General features: G+C 34.4%; 1 protein-coding gene across 1 annotated transcript in view; it reads right to left on the reverse strand.

Moving 5' to 3' along the window:
- Positions 1-928: 928 nt before the first annotated feature.
- lrp4 (low density lipoprotein receptor-related protein 4) overlaps positions 929-22,590 on the reverse strand; it is a 127,446-nt gene continuing 105,784 nt past the window's right edge. The window contains 13 exon segments of the mRNA XM_048185291.1: positions 929-2,062; positions 5,389-5,530; positions 5,662-5,749; positions 5,841-5,905; positions 5,992-6,094; positions 7,732-7,845; positions 11,527-11,671; positions 11,966-12,074; positions 13,653-13,787; positions 18,228-18,446; positions 18,644-18,947; positions 19,649-19,874; positions 21,358-21,520. Coding sequence (XP_048041248.1) covers positions 1,724-2,062; positions 5,389-5,530; positions 5,662-5,749; positions 5,841-5,905; positions 5,992-6,094; positions 7,732-7,845; positions 11,527-11,671; positions 11,966-12,074; positions 13,653-13,787; positions 18,228-18,446; positions 18,644-18,947; positions 19,649-19,874; positions 21,358-21,520 — 2,152 coding nt within the window. The 3' untranslated portion in view covers positions 929-1,723.

Genomic DNA, 22,590 nt, shown 5'->3' on the forward strand with positions numbered 1-22,590 from the left:
GCATAGCCCTATAATTTCATAGATGGCTAAATCATGTGCAAGTGCAAGGTGCTTTACAGATTCTGGTTAGCTGTTTTTTTTGTTTTGGTTGCTATATAAACTCTGAACATATTTTAACATCAAACAAGAAACGCCAGATATATATACATACACACATATACAAATATAAAAAATCCTGTTTGGATTTAAATAGGCATATACTAAGAGTCTATGACTGGATCATTATTACAGTTAGTATTATGTTTCTAGCATGTTATATGGTTGACAACAGTTCTTCTAACCCTAATTGATGGAGTGTGTAGCTTTTCATTTCTTAAACAACCATGTAGGAAGTCAAACTGTTCCCATATTCCAGGATGACAAGATTCCACAAATTGTGAAAGAATTGTTGGGAGGGAGCATGGAGAATCATTTTCACATATGAATTGACAGTCAAGACCTTAAATTCATTGAAAGTCTTTGGGATGTGCTGGAGTAGACTTTACAGAGTGCTCACCTCTTGCATTGTCAAGATATTGACCAAAAAATGATGCACCTCTTGATAGAAATAAAATGTTGCGATATAATTTCCATCAAGAGGTGCATCAATTTTTTGTTTCAAGATCTTGTATCGACAATGCAAGAGGTGAGCACTCTGTAAAGTCTCCTCCAGCACAACCCAAAGACTTTCAATGAAGGTCTGGACTCAGAGGTGCCGATTCATGTGTGAAAATGATTCTTCATGAAGAACTGTTGCCAAAAATATAACATGTTAAAAACATAATAATCACTGCAATAATGATCCAATCGTAGACTCTTAAGCCTTTGCCCTATTTAAATCCAAACAGCGACTTTTTTGGGGGCCAGGCAGTGTATATGCCTATGCATGTATAAACTGGCTTCATCTTTGACAAAATAACTGTAATATGTAATACTCTTTAAAATGGACTGTAATTTATTCAGTGTGACTGAAAAAACAGATTCTTCATGAGTGTGTAAAGTCTGTCCTTTGGCACCATCACAAGGTTTTATGAACGAGTCTTTCAACAGTCCTAACACTTTTAAAACTACTTCGAAAGAATAAAACATTAAAAACCCAATCCAAAGTACAGAAAGTTCATAAATACATTTCATCGTGACAAGATGAGAGCTGGATGCTGAGCATTTCCTAAACTGATAGTCCATGAACTGATAACATAAGCTTGCATTAGAAACAAAAAGCAGTTTACTTCAAAGAGTTTCTCTTGTATACAAAAAGGCTCAAAATATCCGTCAGTGTTTCTTTTTTCCTTCTCACAAGGTCTGTTCTTTGACTCCAGCGTGCTGTGACCTTCTCCATAGTTCAAAGGACACAAAAAAAGGTTGCGTAGTCCAAAGAGAGGGCAGAAGACATTAGAGGCAATCCAGATGAACTGAGCGAGGGTTTGTGTGTGCACATGTCACGTACCGTTTTTATATATGTATTATTGACGTAGAGTAATGCGAAGGAAACTTTCAAGTATGAGGTCTGTCTCAAATCTATTTACAGTTCATTTGGCTGTTGGTGTATTTATGCATTAGCTTTCCTCTGTACCAGCTGCTTAAGTATATATATGGTCCATATGACTGTACCTACCTGTTTTACTTCTAATAACAGTGTGCATTCAAGCCTTTTTCAGGCAAATTTTAAAGAGAAATCTTCAATGACGTTTCCGTTTTCCCGTATATGTCTGCCTCCATGTTGACCGCATCTGTTCGTACATTTTCACACTTCGCTCTCAGTGGAGGCTTTACGGTTCGGGACCCAGCCGGTGTCGGGATGCGCGCTATGATGTTGAGCCGTTATGGCATGGGTGGTGTTGATACTCGAGCACTCTGATTGGTCACCCTGCAGCAGCTGTTCAGTTTCTCCATCGTTCAGAGAGGCGGAGCTTGCCTGTAGCGAGACGGTATCTGTGCGCATGCAGGCGTGAAGCCCAGCTCCTCGACACACCTTCAACTGTCTCAAGTCTTCCCAGTAAAGATCCTCTCCTGAGAGCAGACAAACGCCTTCCACGATGCGGATCTTCTCTTTAGTGTAGCCTCCATCCCCAACTCCCTGGACCTACAGATGACATTCAACTGCCATTAGAAGAGACTTTAAACTCAATCTAACTTTATAATATCACTGTAATTTGGAGATACTATTGTGAAAAAGAAGTACCCTTTAGCATACTTATTACGTAATACTTATTAAAAGAACTTATTACAGAAAAAAAAAATATATATTTAAAGGGTTAGTTCACCCAAATGTGAAAATTCTGTCATTAATTACTCACCCTTATGTCGTTCCACACCTGTAAGACCTTTGTTCATCTTCGGAACACAAATTAAGATATTTTTGATGAAATCTGAGAATTATATGACTTGTCCATAGACAGCAATATAATCACCACTTTCAGGGTCCAGAAAGGTACTGAAGACGTGACGGCAGTGGTTCAACCTAAATTTTAATGAAGCAACGAGAATACTTTTTGTGTGCCAAAAAAAACAAAAAACAAAAATAACGACTTTATTCAACAATATCTTGAAATACGGCAGTCACGTCGACTGCTTTAACAATGTCTTTGGTACCATTTTGGACCATGAAAGTGGTGATTATATTGCTGTCTATGAATGAGTCATATACCTCTCGAATTTCCTCAAAAATATCTTAATTTGTGTTCTGAGGATGAATGAAGATCTTACAGGGGTGGAACGACATGAGGGTGAGTAATTAATGATAGAATTTTTGGGTGAACTAACCCTTTAAGTGTAATCTGAATGTAATGTTTTCACACACTTGATTGCACTTAAATGAAAATATAGTTTAAATTTATATAAAATGCAACTTAAAAGTGCAATAGGTGATTCTCTACAGAAACATTTTTTGTTATACTGGTAGAAAGTCTCCTCATATTCTAAAAGCAATCACTATGTTAAATGGTCTAAATGTATTTTTATAAATATATATCATCTATGGAAGGCGTAGGACCATAAAATGTTCATCCAATTATTATATTCGGTCCGGATGAAATAATACGATGTCCTACCTGCTGGTCAACGCATGTTTTTACATACCCTCGCGTACCCTGTTTGTGCAGACATCATAAGTCATCAACGCGTTTAATGCTACGCAGAGTTTATACAGACGTCAGTCACAGAGCACCGCAAACAAACAGCAGCCACCTTTTACAGTTCCTCCAAAACAAGCAGCTTATGCTGCGTTCAAGCCATAACTACCGTAATTAATAGGCGGCAACCTGTGATGTTGTACCCTGAGCTGTTCGCGTTCTCAGACTTGGAATTATGCGCATTCATGTCAAAAGTGTCAACACCGAAATGAGTCTGCAGCAGTCAGGTACAAGCTCTCTAAGTTGTTTACGTTCATTATTATTATCATGTTATGTGCTTTGAGACATGAGGTAGTTTAACACAGTCTCTTGTGAGGCTTTGCTGAGAGCAGCTGTGTGTGTGTGTGCGCCTTCTTAATGTGTTTGAGGAGGTGTGGCTTTGGACGGCGATTTGCAGGTAGGGTGGGATCGTATGCTTTTAATGCTAGCAGGCTAACGTTAGCATTTACCACATCACCTACTGCACCTTTAATAGTGCTTTTTTGACCCACTGAAGTATGAATCAAAGGGAGAGGGATCACCCAAAAATAAAAATTGTCATTTACTCTCCTTCGAGTTGTCCCAAACCTGTATAAATGTCTTTCTTTTGTTGAGCACAAAAGATGATATTTTGAAGAATATGGGCCAAACAATTGATCCGACCCATTGTCTTACATAGTATGGGAAAAAAATACTATGGAAGTCAATGAAGCCCATAAACTCTTTGGTTACAGACATTTTTCAAAATAACTTCTTTTGTGTTCAGCAGAAGAAAGAAATTTATACTGTACATGTTTGAAATAACTTGAGGGAGATTAAACGATGACAGAATTTTCATTTTTGGGTGAACTATCCCCAAGTATATCTTTATTTTAAATGTAATACTGAATAACACACTACAGTTCAAATTATAATCAAGTGCTTTACATGTGCTTTAGTATGTTAGTCAACACATCAAAAGTGTACTTCTTTAAAACATGACAAAAGATTATTAAAACAATGACTTGTACAACGTAAATGTACAATAAAATGGACATTATTACAAGTGCACTACTTAAGTGTATTAAGACAGTCATGAAAGTGTACTCTCTTTAAATACACTAAGTGGCCTTTTATTTATTGTTATTATTCTATCTGAAAGTACGCTTTTAAAAATATACTTTTAAGATTTGAAGTACAATACAAGTGCACATTCGATAAAATCCAATTAAGTGCACTTCTTTTTCACAATGATATGCTATTATTAGTATTTTACAACCCATTTAACTTCTATAAAGTGACATTTTCTGGTTAGGGGGTTTCATGTTGATTTTAAAACAGTACAGTATTTCTATTTCTTTGGCATTAAAATCATTGTGAACCGGAAGTTGTGACCTACTTTACGTATTGTGACGTACTTTCAGAGTGAAAAAGAATAATGCATGATAAAAATAGAGGCCTGGCTTGTTTTTTCCCCACTGGGAATTGATTGGATCTGGAAAAGTGGGCGTTCCATTCAGCTCACTGTCAAAGCTCGCAGCAGACTGACAGTTGGAGAGAATGTCAAAGTGACGTAAACAGAGAAGGAAGGCCATCCCAGAGGGAAAGTACATTTTCAGATTTTTATCAAAGATTACTAAGAATCAAATTGCACGGATGAATTGTTCACCACAAGACTAGTAATGCGCACTAACAAAGTAAATAGTATCAATTTTGATTTCATGCCGACTTTAAGAATAAAACAAAACCACTGCAACCACTGCATTGCAAAAGAAAAGGTTCAAAATTCATGCTACCTCAGGCAGTATAGGCTAAGAAATTGATCCTTTATAATATTTTATCATCATAACAAATTGTAACATCTATAAATGCCATCTTGCTTGCACTTTCATGCAGAAATTCTTTTCAAACTGATTACATGCATGAAGAAAACGTTTGGATGCTGGATTTGAGCAATCGAGCATAACAGTTGGTCTCAATCACAAGGCTGACTTAAAATTAGGGAAGCAAGAATATTTTCCCCAATTTGTTTGACTACCTTGTTTGCCATTCTGATGAAAATAAAAGGGGATTGTCAAAAGATGAAAGGAGAAAGGGAGTTGTAAGGATGATTGAGCTGCCGTGGAGAACATGGGGGGAAAAAAAAAAAAAGATGAGTGGGGACTCTGTAAAGAGATCCAAGTACTGCTCACGAAAATGATGAGAACAATTATGTCAGTCATGGCTGATGTCAAACAACATCAACAATAATTTACATTCATCGAAATGATTCTTTTGTGAAATTTTCAACAGTGAAAAAGGAAAGAACAATAAACAATACCTCTTTTTTATATCGCAGTTGGTTGTTTATTGTAGGTTTCTGGGCAGTTTCTATTTTAACCTCCTGTGTTGAAGTTCTGTATGAAGGGTTGCTGTAAGTCAAGTTGCTCACTCCTGGATCTGCAAACTTGAATTTTTTGTGCCTGGAAAGCCCAAAAAAATAAAAAAAATAAATTATATATATTTATATATTAGTATGAGCAGCTGGGAAAAGGAATTCATTCATGAAATTTTATGAAACTTCATAAAGTGCTTCATAAACCCTGTGACCTACCTGTAAATAATGAACGCAGCTATGAGTATCAGGATCGCCAAAATTGACAGAGCTCCACCAATCACGTAGCTGATATGAGGGCTCTCATCTTTATAAAAATGGTCAAAATACAAATGGTCAATTCACACTTGCTTTACAATGTTCATTATTCTTATACGACAGAATTGTAATCCATTTACCACGAGGTGCAGACACAACATTGTTCTGAGAGCAGTCCTCTGGATTGTGACTTGCATCTGTACAACTGTGGGGAGAAAATGTTTGGATTGGATTTGACGTGATTCTTCAAAGGAAACCCTTTTTTAGACTGGATAGTTGTAGTTGACTTACTTGACCACTGACAGGCCTTTGTGAGGTTTCACTGTGGTGGGGGGTTTAGGGGCCCGAGTACCCATGGTGCCTTTCTCAGGTGCCGTGGGAATGTAACCAGAGACTAGTCCAGAGACAAAATCAGGGTTATTATAGTTAACTAAAAATAAAACCATAAAAAAAAAAAAAATTTTGGTCACCTGAAACAAAACTTGATGTACTAAAATAACAAAAACTAAAACTGAAATAATAATTAAATATAGCTGCAAGAAGCCATTAAGGGGCCAAGCACAAAGCAGCAAGCAAGTTTTATTATACTTTATTATAGTTAGTGGCAATTTAATATTTTTATAGCACCACCAACAGGCACAATCCCACCACCATTTTAGACTAATATATATGAGTACATAAAAAATGACCCATGCACAATTTTGCCTTTTTTTTTTTTTGCCACTTACTATCAAAATTTTGGCATTTTGGGCTTTAATATATAGCCAGCGACCTATGATTGTGAATTTCCCAATCAGACTAAAGGTTTTGAAGGTATTCACGAATGTTGTTTTAATACTAAATCGCAACGTTGCACAAACCATAAGGTGAAACTTAGCATGTTAGGTATCGTTGGACTCTGAAAGGATTCAGTAAACCAAGGAGATGGCTCTCATGAAAATAAGTCAGCAACATCAAAAGTTATGAGCATATGAATATTTGATTTCGAAACTTGCTCCTTCAAGACGTCGTGCTGATGGCTCATACAGAGTTTCTTGATACGGTAATTTGTAAAAAAAAAAATACAGCATTTTTCTACATTAATACAAAATGGCCAACACCCAAAATGGCCGATATGATAAAATTGGATATCATTCAACTCGGTATTGCTGCCCTGAATCTAACAGATTTAGAATTTTTGGCCAAATCATTCAGAAATTATAAGAAGAAAAAAAAATATTGCCATCTCCAGACCAGTAGGTGGCACTGTGCTGAAATGCAGCATGTAGCCGTAGGTCAGCCGTGGGTTGTGATGACATTTACCAAGTTTGGTCAGAATACGCTACTGCGTTGCAGAGATATAGCCTTGCAACCAATTTGGCATACTCTTCTTATAATTTGTTTGTACGTTATTCGAGAATGGTTGGATTTATCAAAAAGCTTTTGATAGCTTTTTGCCAACATAGTCTGAAGATGATCTGAATTGATTTTCATGAAAATTGAAGCAACCGTCTAGGAGGAGTTTGAAAAAGTAGTGTTTTCGGTGGGAAAATTTGGTGGGAAAAGTGCTTGGCCCCTAATAAAAACTGTATAGATATATAAAAAAAAAAAAAAAAAAAACTAAAACAAACAAAAAATGGATGTTCTGAATGAAGGCCATAATTCTCATTAATACAGGCATACGTAAGCTAACTTATTCAAATTTCTAGAAAATTAACACTATTAAAAATGTGTTTTTTGTTAACTGAAATATATTTGAAATAAAGTATAATATTACATGAAAAACTTAGAAGTACTAAAATTATTAAAACAAATAAAAATAAATAAAAGCTAAATAGAAATTAAAAAAATAACTAAAAAGTGAAAACTGAAAATATAAAAATAAAAGCTAATTCAAAATATGAATAAATACTATAATAGTACATAAATAACACAAAAATAACACATATGGTAATCTGGTAGATGTAAACGCAGTCATATCATTAATATAATTATTCATTTGTGTAACATCTCCATGTTCAACAGTGATTCCATGAAAACTGTTGAACTCACTTGTAGAACAAGGTCTGCCGTCAGGCTCATCTGGACATGCGCACACAAAACTGTTACTCTTCGCAAGACACAAGTGTGTGCAACCCCCATTATTCACACCGCAATAATTTGTACCTAGAACAATAAGATAGTAAATGTTACTAAAATATTCATATCAATGGCAACTATAACATTTCTTCATCATTTATGTGCTCACATGTATCATTAACAATCTTGAAAATATTTAAGACATTTATTGCATTGTGACAGAGCTATAGAGGCAACATTGTTTATATTCAAATCACACAAGAGACCATATTTAAGACATATTAATGTTTTCCAGCTCTGGTCCAGGACACATTTTGGACATCTCCCATATCTGACGCACACATTCCAGGTCTTGGAGTTTCTTCTAAAGAGCCGATGAGTTGAATCTTATTTGTTTGAATAAAAAATGTGCAGTGATGTTGGGGCCCCAGGATCAGGGCTGGGAAACACAGTATTGGACCACAGACAAGACCACCAGAGGATTTATGTATAACATTTCCTTAAGAATCCAAAAACCATGATATAGTCAGACATTATTTAATAAAGTGCCAAGCAATACATCACATTTTGTCAGCTGCTGGGTTTCTGTTTTCAGAGTGGATTTTTTGGAAAATGACAAAAATCATATAATTACAATCATTAAATTCAAAACTAAATTCAATTGCCAGTGTTGCTATATTCATAGTTTTCATGTGACATCACACTCTTATAGGAATGCCCACCTGGAGGGCAAAACAAGGCTTTCCTCCATGGACCACCAGTTATTTTTTACCAGGTTTGTGCTAAGTACTAATGTAAGACAGTGATATTAAAAGACCAAATTCAGTACGCACCTTATTGATGAAGCATTCTATGTACAGGCAAGCAGATGAACTATTATAAATAAAACGCTTAAAGGGTTAGTTCACCCAAAAATGAAAATTATGTCATTAATTACTCACCCTCATGTTGTTTCACACCTTCGTTCATCTTTGGAACACAAATTAAGATATTTTTGCCTGCATTGCCAGCAATAAGATTCCCTTTTTCAATGTCCAGAAAGCTACTAAAAACATATTTAAAACAGTTCATGTGACTACATTGGTTCAACTTTAATATTATAAAGCGATGAGAATACTTTTTGTGCGCCAAAAATAACAAAATAGCGACTTTATTCCACAATGTCGAGTGAAGGGTGATTTCAAAACACCTCTTCATGAAGCTTCGAAGCTCGAATCATTTGTTTCGAATCAGTGGTTAAGAGCGCCAAAATCACATGATTTCAGTAAACGAGGCTTCGTTACATCATAAGTGTTTTGAAACTTCAATGGTTTATGTGACTTTGACAGTTTGATACGTGCTCTGAACCACCGATTCGAATCAAATGATACGTTAAGCTTCAAAGCTTCATGAAGCAGTGTTTTGAAATCGCCCATCACTAGATATTGTTGAATAAGTCGTTATTTTGTTATTTTTGGTGCACAAAAAGTATTCTCGTTGCTTTATAATATTAAAGTTGAACCACTGTAGTCACATGAACTGAAAAAGGGCATTGAAAAATGGAGTGTTATTTCTGGCAATGCAGGCCTTACTGAACCATCAAATTTTATCAAAAATATCTTAATTTGTGTTCCAAAGATGAACGATGGTCTTACGGGTGTGGAACGACATGAGAGTGAGTAACAAATGAAAAGTGTCATTTTTGGGTGAACTAACCCTTTAACCATTTAGCACTTTGCGTTCATATTCTGGGCACATCTGCTCACCTGTATATTAGAATGTATTATCATTAAGGTTTATACGGAAGTTGATCTTTAAGTAACACTGTTTTAGTGCATTAAGGCACTTTAAGTGTTTTCACGTTAAGCGTTTTAGAACATCCTGCTATTTTTAGTCATTAAAATACTGCAGCAGTTACTGTATGTATATGGTTCAAAAGTGCCCAAAACTTGCATTTTGTATACATATTTTTGTTTTTCTTCTTTTGAGATGGAAAATTGACAGGTGTGTAATGCAGTTCTATGGATGTTTTGCCCTCCAGGTCTCCGCAGCATCACGTGACTGAAAACTATGAATAGCAGTAATTCTCAACCAGGCGTCCTTAAGATGACTAAAAAAGTATTTAGTTAATAAATTAAATATTAATTCATTAAAGCGGAACTCAGTAAGATTTGCGAAGCTCCCCCTACAGGTTCCTTCAGTGAATCACACTGTCGTAAATACTCCAAGCGCAGCTCTGGACTATGACTACAACGCTCACCAGCGCAGTAGTTTTGCAAATACAGTACAAGAAATCTCGATGGAGGTGGGTAATTTTCGAAACTGTCTTATTGAAATGTCATAATATACCTTGTTTTTGAATTACCGTAAACCATTTTGTCACTCTTGCGTGAACGTGAACGAGGCGAGATTGTGTCAGGTCGGTGCAGCTCAACTTGCAAGTGCTGTATTCCTGCGTAGACGTGCCTGAGGGGGTTAGTGCTCGCCTCAAACACACCACTACAAGTCAATTAACCATCGTAAGGACTTAGAAAACTATTTATGAAGGTAAAAAAAGTCACTTAGTTCTGCTTTAAAATAATCTAAATCTAAATAAAAATGCTAAATTATATTTTTTTTAATTCAGAAAATGCTAACACATAAAATCATGACATAAACTGAAATTAATTTCTTATATAACATAAATATATATGTTTAATATAAAAAAATACATATTTTTTCTCTCCTCAAATTTTTTTTGATTTAACTGAATAACACAAAGATCTTTAAAATTCTGAATTGACAAAATTTATTGTGGATAATTAATTAATATTCACTTGCAATGGATATTCTGAATGAGTATGTTTTCATAGGCCAAAATTCTGATTAATACAGGCATATGTAAGCCATCTTATTCAAATTTCTAGAAAACAAAACTAAAAATTAAAGATTATATAAAATCTTATTTAAAATTAAAGAAAATTACTAATTAAAAAATAAGTTGAAGTATTAAAATTACTAAAGCTAAAATAAAAATTAAAGCTAAAATACTAAAACTTAAATTAAAAAAAATAAATTTAATATATCAATACTCCCATGCAGTTTCAGTTAATAAAAGCAGCTTGAAAACAAGCAGCTTTGTCATAATTACAGCAGAAATAGTCCATATCGAGGGCCTTCAGGTCAAAAGGGTTGAGAATTGCTGTTGAATAGGGACTGGTCAGGATTCTTAAGCAAATGTTAGCCTATATAGCAAGTGTTTTCCAGAGAAATCCACCTGTCAATACATTTTAAGCTGAGATAGTAGAAAATATTTTGCATGGAACATAACACATGCGCACACCCAAAAATGAAAATTCTGTCATCATTTACTCACCCTCATGTTGTTCCAAACCTGTATAAGTTTTTTTTTTTTCTTCTGCTGAATAGAAAAGAAGATATTTTGAAGAATGTTGGTAACCAGACAGTTGACGGTAGCCATTGACTTCCATAGTAGGAAAACAAATACTATGGAAGTCAATGGCTATCATCAACTGTCTGGTTACCAACATTCTTCAAAATATCTTTTTTTGTGTTCAACAGAAAAAAGAAACTCGTACAGATTTGGAAAAAATTGAGGGTGAGTAAATGATGATTTAATTTTTTGGGTGAACTATCGCTTTAAAGATTAGGTGCATCTCCCAAATGTTCTATGCGTAGGAATTGTATGCAAAATAATTAAAAATAAAATCAAATATCACAAAAACCCTTCAAAGTAAAACATGTAGACACATTGTGCTCTTCAGATCAGGCCCAACAAGTCAATCTTACCAGTCTGCCTTTGTGGTGACACCACTATGATGTCCATGAGGCCCTCTACATTAGCCAGCACAGTTTCCTTACTACGACCTGTATGCTTATCTACTCGCTGAATAGACTTGGTCTGCCAGTCCGTCCAGTAAATCCAATGGTCTTGCTGTGAGATTCGGGAAAAAGGAGTTAAAGGAGAGTATACCGGTTTCAACTGGAGACAAAGAAAAGGGGTAAAAAAAAAAAAAGAAAAAAAAAAAAGAGGGGGAGAAAGAAAGATGGGAAGAAAAAGGAGGGTCAGATAATGGAAAGATGCAAAGGAACATCATGCTAAGGTTATAAATGCAGAGACATAAGTGAAAGAGAGGACGGGTCAGTGGAGCGGGAGGTGATGAAGGTGCAGGTGAGTGAGACACATTAATTCGATAAGTGAGGGTGAGGATCAGATATGGAAAGGTACCTGCGTGAGGGCAAACGGGTGTGAGACGGGGCTGATGAGAATTTGACGCAGTTTGCCATTCAAGTCAGAACTTTCTATGCGGTCCAAGTGTGCATCCACCCAAAAGATCCTATACATGAAATCACGTGATAATTCAGTTGTGTGTTCTCCAAAATGTTTGAAGGTACTTGCCATGATTGTGGTACAAAATAGAGTCTGAAACGCTTGAAGGAAGACATCTTTTTAAGCAAATGAAGAATGTGAAAAGAGGTGCCTTGAGAAAGTGTTCATATTAAGCCTCAGGATGTCTACAGCCGTTTTATTTTTAAATGAAGTTTGCAATTGCGGTTATCAACATTTGGGACATGACTAAATACTGTTAAAACACTGATTTGTGATGTAATGTTTGTTTTATTATACCGAAATGGCAAAAGTAAATAAATATATAAGGAAATCCTAACAGCATTTTATTCTTATCAAAATGCTTATATAAGTCTAGAGTTTCATTTTAGTATCATAGAGATAAAACTATAGTTTTCAATATTTTAAATGAGTTTTTTTTCCATTTTCTTTGAAGTTTTAGAAATTTTTCACATCTTTTTTCTTTTTTGTTTTTCTATACACAATATATAATATCTTTTTATATTTTGTTTTTCTGTCTACATAGTTTTTATTAATTTTTAATTAAATTTTAGTACATCTAGTTAAACTAAATTAAAATGAGAAATGCTGCCTGGCAAATAAACAAATAATAATAAAAAAAAAAATAAAATAAAATAAAAAAGGTTAAGTCATGGTTATTTTATTTCAAGTATTTTTTTAAATGACTTTAGTTTTAGTTAACTAAGATAACGCAGTAACTCTATTTTGAGAGTTGTCATGATTGAAATATATAAACAACGCCTAAATTAATAACTTTGCAAATTTAACCTAAAGGATTACTCAGAGCTACAGTAGCTAGTTTCCCTTATTTCAACCAAAAATGGGACACTAACTGTACCCTATTCATGGAAAGTACCTGAACAGTCAAAGCCAGTTGTTGTTAGTGGTAAAGTGGCATTGAAAAAGTACAGCTAGGTGTAAAACTGAAGAAAGAAAGAAAAGAGAACAAAATTTGAAATGAAAATGATTGTCAAAAACAGCAACAGTGTGTGTATGTTTCATCTAAGGCCACATACACACTGCAACCTAGTGACAGGAGTGTTTAAATGTGGCAGTGAATCTGCAAAAATCATTTGGTGTGCATCACCCTTGAAATTGCGATGACGGAGTGATAAACATGACCGTGAACAAGAAGCAGGAATGCCAACCTGTTTGACCTAAGTAATATTAGTAAATGCAAAGGTACATTTTTGAGGAAATTGCCAAGGACAGAAGCACTGTTTTGATAATTTTTTTCATGCACCTATTTTTATGTGAATTTTGCGATACCTCATAAAAAAAAATGCTGGATGGAAACGCCATTCTAAAAATGCACATTAAAAACTTGACTATAACATAGTTGCAGTTTAACATAGCTTCATTAACATTAAATCCACTACCTGCATTTTTAGGGAATTTGGTCATAGAATACAACTGTCACTCCCATAAATTACCAAACTGTGTCCATTTTATACATGTACATGTATGCCAGCTTTCAACAAAATCATTATTGTGATTATCATTATATATAGCTCTCTACTCTTCTTAATGAATCCTCCTCTTTTACCTGCGAGTGTCATAGTCCAGTGTCAAGCCATTTGGCCATCCCAGATCGGTGTTAATGAGGACTTTTCTGTCTGTGCCATCCAGATATGCTCGCTCGATCTTTGCGATATGACCCCAATCTGTCCAGAACAAGAACCTTGCCAAAGAATAAAATGATGAAATGCATTCATTAGTAATAATATAGTACCTATATATAGTAATTACCTTCTCTCTCTCTCTCTCTCTCTCTCTCATTCAAATAAATGCAATCTTACTGCATTATTTTATTCTAGATTCAACTACCTGTAGACAAAATAACTAAAGAAAATTAACCATTATGGAAGTTTACTATATATATATATATATATATATATATATATACACACACACACACACTACTATATACTATATATATATTTACTACATATATATATATATATATATATATATATATATATATATATATATATATATATATATATATATATATATATACACACACACTACTATATACTATATATATATATTTACTATATATATATATATATATATATTTACTATATATATATATATATATATATATATATATATATATATATATATATATATATATATATATATATATATATATATACACACACACACACACACACACACACATATTGAATATATATAGTAAGCTTACATACCACTGTTCTACATATACAAAATACATAGAAAATACAGACACTGGGTAAAATGGTTTAGAATTAGACTAAGGGGTTTAGATACTTTTCAGGATTTAATAACATCGACATTTCTCATTTTCTCTTTCCAACAATAGAGCATTCCACTAGCAACGCCAAGGTCATGGGTTCGATTTCCAGGGAATGCATAAATTGATAAATTGTGTACCTTCAATGCAATATAAGTTGCTTTGGATGACACTATCAGCCATATGCACCAAGGCCCCAATATACTTCAAATGTGAAGTCATTTCGAACAAAATTAGGCCAAAACGAAGTTAGTTTGTTGTTCATTTCAGGAGTTCATAATAACTTGCCAAAGTGAACTTTCCATAAAAGGAAACGCTTTCAAACTACCATTGGTCTGTGGCAGTGGCGTGCAGTGGTGTTCTGAAATTTCTTTTTAATATCAACTTAGGCTATTTTGGATCATCAGTCATGCTCCGTAAACACCGTCTGTCACAGACACAAAGATGTATTTTTAATTTTACCAAGCTGATTGCACTAAAAACCCCCGCAGTCATCATGCTTTCAGTCCATTTCAATTTTTATTTTGACGTGACATAAAGCGGTGATATCTAACTGGGTGATCTGTTTACTTACTTTTCAATTAGTCTTCCCATTGACGCCATCATTTGTTTATTCAAACCGACGCGCGGAACGCGCACGTCAACAAGAGGCGGGGTTTATCACACAAACCAATCATAACCAATTACATTCAATCATAGCACGACGGAGACATTGCCTACTCTCATGTGACTTTCCCCCATTCATTCTCAATTACCCCCCACAAAACCCACTGCATGCCGGGGGTCTAATGATTTTCTATGGATTCCTAGGAGAGGAAAGGGAAGCATGACTCCTGCTGTAACTTCACCTGTGGGTGTCACTGTTGTAATTGTAATTGAAAGTGACACTGACACTGTTTTTTCATGTTTAATACTGTAAAGCTGCTTGATTCTATTATATAAAATGCTATATAAATAAACCTGACTTGACTGGAGTGCTGAATTGCAAAGCCTGTGTAAACAAGTTCACATCACTATGATCAGATTCTTTCTTAACTGTCATTTTTGTTGTGTGTTTATTTTGTTATTGAGAGGAAAGCACACAGTACATATTTACTGGGGGTGTAACGGTACATTGTATTCCTTTCGAATCATCACGTTACAGACGTCACGGTTCAGTGCATACAGTCAGTCCCAGATGATCCACATTCCAATCCAGAAGGGGGTGCGCGTGGTAATGCAACACTGTTTGCTAACCGCCACAAGAGGAAAAAGCGCAGAAGAAGACCTATGCATAGATGTTTACATGTGATCTCTCAACCAGTGTTTCAACTGCGGAAAGACATCAGTAAAACAGCTTGAGAATAATATCTCATGAAGCATTACATTTACCTCAGGCAAGTCATTTAGTGTCCACAGCATGTTAGTTCACAAGAGAAATGGACTCTAGGGAGGGGAGCATTTCACTAAATATATGCACTATATTAGCTTATATATTCATTGTATTTACTTTACCTCTTAGTAGTGTGTAATATATGTTGAAATAAATTTGTCATGAAAACAAGTTATGACAGTAACTGTGGAAATTATCATATTTCAAAAATGGAGCAGAAAAATAATTCAAAAATAATTTTACAATTAGATTTAGAAGTTAATGAAAAATCTGCCTTATGTGCAATTTCCTTTTTTTTATTTGAGTGTTAATTATTACATCTAAAAATAAATAGCAACTGAATTTGATAGTTTGGCTCTGTTGTTAACTGTAACCTTTAATATTACAGTAATGTGAAAGAAAGGGCTCCCTGTATATAGTTTACAGCATTAGCTGAGATATTTATTTTTATCCTTCAGAAAATGTTCATTTTAATTGAATTTATTTAAAGAGAGAGACACAATTTGTTCAATAAACCACTGTTTAATAAAAAAGAAGAAAAAAGAAGCAATTCTATGTTTAGTTTTCTCCCCCCTGCTGTACCGAATAGTGACGTCCCGAGGTACGTCCCGAACCGCCATGTTTGTGTACCGTTACACCCCTAATATTTGCATACAGTTGTGGCCAGAATTATTAGACCCCTTCCTAAATATGATCAGAGATGACTCTAAAAATAAATCTGCATTGTTTATCCTTTTGATCTTTAATTCATAAAATTAGCAAAAATCTAACCTTTCATTGAAGGAAAAGAATTGAAAGTGGGGGGAAAATAACATTAAGAAATAAATGTTTTTCTCCAAAACACGTTGCCCACAATTATTAGCACCCCTAGAATTTTTTATGAGTAAAATATCTCTGAAGTATATTCCCATTCATATTTTAATTTTTTTAGCTCACCGGGGTGATCATGAACATGAAATTGTCCAGCCATGACTTCCTGTTCCACAGGAATATAAACATGAGGAAACACAAAGGCCAAATTCCCTTAATCATTCATCACAATGAGTAAAACCAAAGAATATAGTTATGATGTGTAGCAAATGATTGTCGAGCTTCACAAAATAGAAAGTGGCTGTAAGAAAATAGCTGAAGCATTGAAAATCCCCATTTCCACTATCAGGGCAATAATTAAGAAGTTCCAATCAACTAAAGATGTTACAAATCTGCCTGGAAGAGGACGTGTGTATAAATCATCCTAATGCGCAGTGAGGAGGAATGTTTAAGGGGCCAAAGACTCTCCAAGGACCACAGCTGGAGAATTGCAGAGATTAGTTGAGTCTTGAATCTCAGAAAGCCTAAAAAAAATTATCAAAAGCACCTACATCCCCACAAGTTGTTCGGGAGGGTTTCAAGAAAAATCCTCTGCTCTCATCCAGAAACAATCTCCAACATATTCAGTTGTCAGACATGACTGGATCTTCAAACGGGATGAGCTTCTATGGTCAGATGAAACTAAAAAAATAGCTTTTTGGCAGCAAACCCACCAGATGGGTTTGGTGCACACATGGATAAAAAGTGCTCCATGTCCACGGTTAAATATACTGCTGGATCTTTAATGTTGTGGGCCTATTTTTGTACTGGAGGTCCTGGACAACTTGTTCAGATACATTGTATCATGGATTCTATCAAATACCAACAGATAAAAAAATCAAAACCTGACCGCTTCTGCTAGAAATCTTATAATGGGCTGTGGTTGGATCATCAGTCGGGACAATGATCCAAAACAAACATCAAAACCAACACAAAAATGTGTCACTGAGCACAAAATGAAGCTTCTGCCATGGCCATCCCAGTCCCCTGACCTGAACCCTAAAGAAAATGAGTGAAGTGAACTGAAGAGAAGAAGCACCATCATGGAGCTGGAATCTGAAGGATCTGGAGAGATTCTGTATGGAGGAATGGTCTCTGATCTCTTGTCAGGTGTTCTCCAAACTCATCAGGCATTATAGAAGAAGACTCAGAGCTGTTCTCTTGGCAAAAGGAGGTTGCAAAAAGTATTGAATAAAAGGGTGCTAATAATTGTGGGCAACGTGTTTTGGAGAAAAACATTTATTTCATAATGTTATTTCCCCCCCACTTTCTATTCTTTTCCTTCAATGAAAGGTTAGATTTTTGCTAATTTTATGAATTAAAGATCAAAAGGATAAACAATGCAGATTTATTTTTAGAGTCATCTTTGATCATATTTATGAAGGGGTCTAATAATTCTGGCCACAACTGTATTCATCTAAACACCGATCTTAGCAGTGTGGGCGACATAGGGATGTTTGTTAACAGTATACTGCTGGTCATGTATTTCAAACCTCTTTTTACCCTTAAGCGAAGAATGAAAAAGAACTTCACTGTGAGTATACCAGGGTCCTAAATGTAAACAAAGAAATCCAAAAATCAATACAACTGGAAGTAAATGATAATATGTTTGCCATTCTCACCCTTTGCTAGGAAACACAGCAATGGCTCTTGGTTCATCCAGACTGTTATTCACCAGAACTTTCCGAGATGTACCATCTAAGTGAGCCACTTCAATGGTATTGCGGCCAGTGTCTGTCCAGTACATGTTGCGGGCGACCCAGTCAACAGCAAGTCCATCAGTGGTCTTCAGACCATGACTGATCACAGTTTCCATATTGCTGCCATCTAAATTTACCCGTCTGAATACAATGAAATATTTTGTAAATAATATAAGAGAGCTTAACAACATATTGTATTTAAAATAGAAGAAAATGCCAGAGTAGACATTTTTAAAACTTGCAGTAAAAATCTTGCAGTAAAAAGCAGGATAAATGATAACATGCCACTACTACAGTATTTCAAGACTAATGATTAATTTTAGTATTAGACATCATACCTGATAACATCCAGTGACACATCTGTATAGTACAGTTTCCTTTCCACGCTGTCATAGTCCAGCGAAATAACATTATGCAACTCGGGCACAGGAACGTACACATCTGTATGGTCATTAGTGTCTAAAGAGATTCGTCGAACACTGATGCGATTCGAAAACAGTAGGTATGTTTCAGGCAAACTGTCACATGATCTTCCATCACTTTTCAGCAGAATACCCGTGGGACACGCACAAGACGTCACATTATGCCGAGGAAGACACAGGTGAGTGCAGCCGCCATTTCTCCTGCCACATTTATTGAAGCCTGAAGGAACAGGAAAGACGATTATGCCAGAAAGTAAAATAATTTTTGTATTATTATATGCCAAGCTCAGATAAGCCTTGAACTGCACAACATTATTCACCAATTACCGACTATTTAAGTACTTTAAGCTCATTGCTGTAATTATTTACTGGAAAACGAATATAAAGGTTCAGGTGGTTAATGGTTACATTACATTTAGCAGACACCTTCTGTAACAAAAGTGAGTGTACTGACACACACGCACACAGTTTTGTTTTACTGTTATTTAATATTACTTATATACTATTATGATATTTATTTATACACTTTCAGTTTTCATTTTAATTTGTTTTATTAATAGTAATTTTATGTAATTTTTTATTTCCATTTTTAAATTTTATTTAATTTTTAATTTTTTATTTAGCTATAATTTATAATATTATATTTCTAATTTTATTTATTTATTATAAATCTAATTATATTTTATTTCAGCTTTATTTCAATTATTGATTAACATTTATTCATAGCTTCAGTTCATGACAAGACTGGTTACAAAACAGAAATTTAGGTTCTGAAAATGGCTGAAAATTATATTTCATGTCTTTTGTTCTTTTGAAACATGAAGGCTATTTGCTGTAGTACAATGTGAAAGGCTTAAAGAATGAAAATGACAATAAATAAATAAATAAATAAATAAAACAATACTGTACTTTATAACTTACCCAAAGGTTTTGCACGGTCAACAGCCTGTATGTCCATGAGACCAGGTAAGTTGGAGCGGACTGTGATGGTGTTTGCTCCAGTTCCCTTGTCTGCTCTATGAATACTGCGGCTCTGCCAGTCGGTCCAGTACATATGTGGCCCCAACAGAGTGAGGCCATACGGATGCTGCACAGGAGACACCAGGGTCCTCCGGTTTGAACCATTAAGATCAGCTGCTTCTATCCTCTAATGGTTAAAAAATAGATTAGATTGTTTTATTTAATTCAACCAGCATTTAATTCTTTTCATTTTCCTGTAGGGAAACACCTGTAAAGGTGTTACACAAAAAGCTGCAATAGACTACATGACCTTTAACCCTATAAAGCCTACTGCATCATATTTAATATGTAAATTTCTAAGACCTCTAAATGAACACAATTAACACTTAGCTAAAAATCCTTTTGTACACAATCTGTGTTATGTAAGCAATAAGGTACGAGATGCTGTGCTGTATCATGAATAAGTCACGGCTGAAGGGCGTCGTTAGGCACGACGCGAAGCGAACTTATTCACGATAGAGTACTAGCCTCGAGTACCTTATTGCTTTTATAAAATGGTTACCACACAATATAAATATTAAAGCCAGAAATATGTATCAATGCAACTTTCATGAAGTAAACTTTTTCTAAAAGCCTTCCTTCCGCCAGAAAAAATAGTCCCTGACCGTGAACAGCAACAGAAGTTTCATTTTCATGCCATTAGATGGCGGCAAAGACTGTCTTTATGAATGTGTCAGTCAGTAGCGAAGACTTTTATTTTGAAAAGACTGGATTGTTTTGAAAACAGAACAAAACTCAACTGACAAATGCTTTGACTAGTGCTGTCAGTCACGTTAAATGTTAAAAAATGTTAAAAGGACAAGATGATACATCAGACATTTAAGCAGATTTTTTATTATGAACATAGGACTGACCTGAAGGAAAATGCTAACTCTGAATGCAGGTAATAAACTCGCTCACTCTATCTTTTTCTCACAACACTCTTCTCCATAACACAGTAAGCTTCAATGAACAATATCAATTGAGAACATACAGTTTACATTGCTAAGAGTGGATGCTATGGATGTTGTGTAGTGATACACAGAACCGTTGGGTGAAATGGTCATAACTGTTTTATCGTGAATAGAATCAAGGACAGGAACTAACAGTTTTATAAATTGTTATAAAGAGCTCATTGATTTCCATTGCTATCAGAATTTCATCTTACTTTCTGTTTATATAAATATCCACAACTGCACCCAATTGCATATTTTTGCTCAGTCTGGGACTCTGAATAAAAGTGAATTTTCCACATTCTCCTATATCATAGTGTATAAGCCATAAATGCATGATGCATCATTTATGATACTTACATTTATATATATATATATATATATATATATATATATATATATATATATATATATATATATATATATATATATATATATATATATATATATATATATATATATATAGAGTAAAGGTTCATAAGCTTCTCCATAAAAAATGTAATATTTCTGACTATTATTTCATATGTCAGGCTTTACAGAGTTAAATTTTGAGCAATTTTAAAACAAAGGGCTTCATAAACTAAATGACTGAGGATCAAACACTACCTGACGTTCAAGTCGTTCTGAACTAAAAAAACTCACGCAGAAACGTGTGTATCATTTCTAGGAGACACTAACCTCAGTATGTGCATCAGCCCAGAGCAGTTGTGAACCAGCTTTGTCTATGGCCAGTCCATTAGGCCAGCCGAGATTATTATTTATCAGAACTACACGATCTGAACCATCCATACTGGAGCGCTCCAGCTTGGCATGTTCACCCCAGTCGGTCCAGTACATGTACCTGGAAGCAGATTTTATATTATTAATCATCACATACTGTGCCTGTGCCTAGCTGCAGAAAAACATCTTAATTTAAGAAAACCCATAGTTATAATCAGTGAGGGGTTTTCTTAAATTAAGAGTTTTTTTTTGCAGCTGGCTTAAAATGAAAATTTTAGTTTTAGTCTGTTGATTAGCTTGAAGGTCATCTATATGCAAGTATAATTCAAAACATTGGCATTTAATTATTTACAGTCTCTCCATCTTTTGGAAATATGGATCCAGAAAAAAGGGAAGAATTTTGTCCAAACAAATGCTTTCAGAACCAGAATATAATAAAGTTATTAGAAATACCACCTGCAAAGATATCACTCATTAGTTCATTCATTCAGTTCTACCCTTGTGGAAAAAAGTGCATAATTTTATTGAATATGAACTTGTATTGTACTTTAAATCTTGAAAGTATATTCCTACAAACTTCACATGCAGATAATACATTTATGAAATAAAATGCCACTTAAGTGTAATTAAAGACTAGAGTTTCATGACTGTTTCTTAACACAGTTAAGTACACTTTTAAAAAGTGCACTTCGTAACAATGTCAAATTAAAAGTTTTACTTTAAAGTGCATTTTTTAAAATCATTGCTTTAATCTTTTTTTGCAGTACTTTAAAGCACTTAATTTGATGTATTGACTAACAAGCACATGTAAAGTACTATATAATTTTAACTGTAGTGTGTTAATCAATATTACATTTATTGTTAACATGTTTTAAATTAACTAAATTGCAACTTCTTTACAAATGTGTAATTACAAATATTTAAATACATGGTATACATTTTCAATACAACATGACATACGTTTCAATAGATATAACATTAAAGTATATTTTAGTTTACCATAAATATAAGTAATTAGGAAAAAAGTGGGTATAACTGCACACTAAATTTCAGCTAATTGCATTTAATATAAATTTCAACTATAATACATTTTCATTTAATTGCCATTAAACATCACATTCAGTTTGCATTTAAGAAAATTCTTTTTAAGTAATGAGTACTAAAGTATACTTCTTTTTCACACATTGTGAA

The sequence above is a fragment of the Megalobrama amblycephala genome, linkage group LG3 (genome assembly GCF_018812025.1).
Source record: "Megalobrama amblycephala isolate DHTTF-2021 linkage group LG3, ASM1881202v1, whole genome shotgun sequence".
In the NCBI taxonomy this organism is placed as follows: Eukaryota; Metazoa; Chordata; class Actinopteri; order Cypriniformes; family Xenocyprididae; genus Megalobrama; species Megalobrama amblycephala.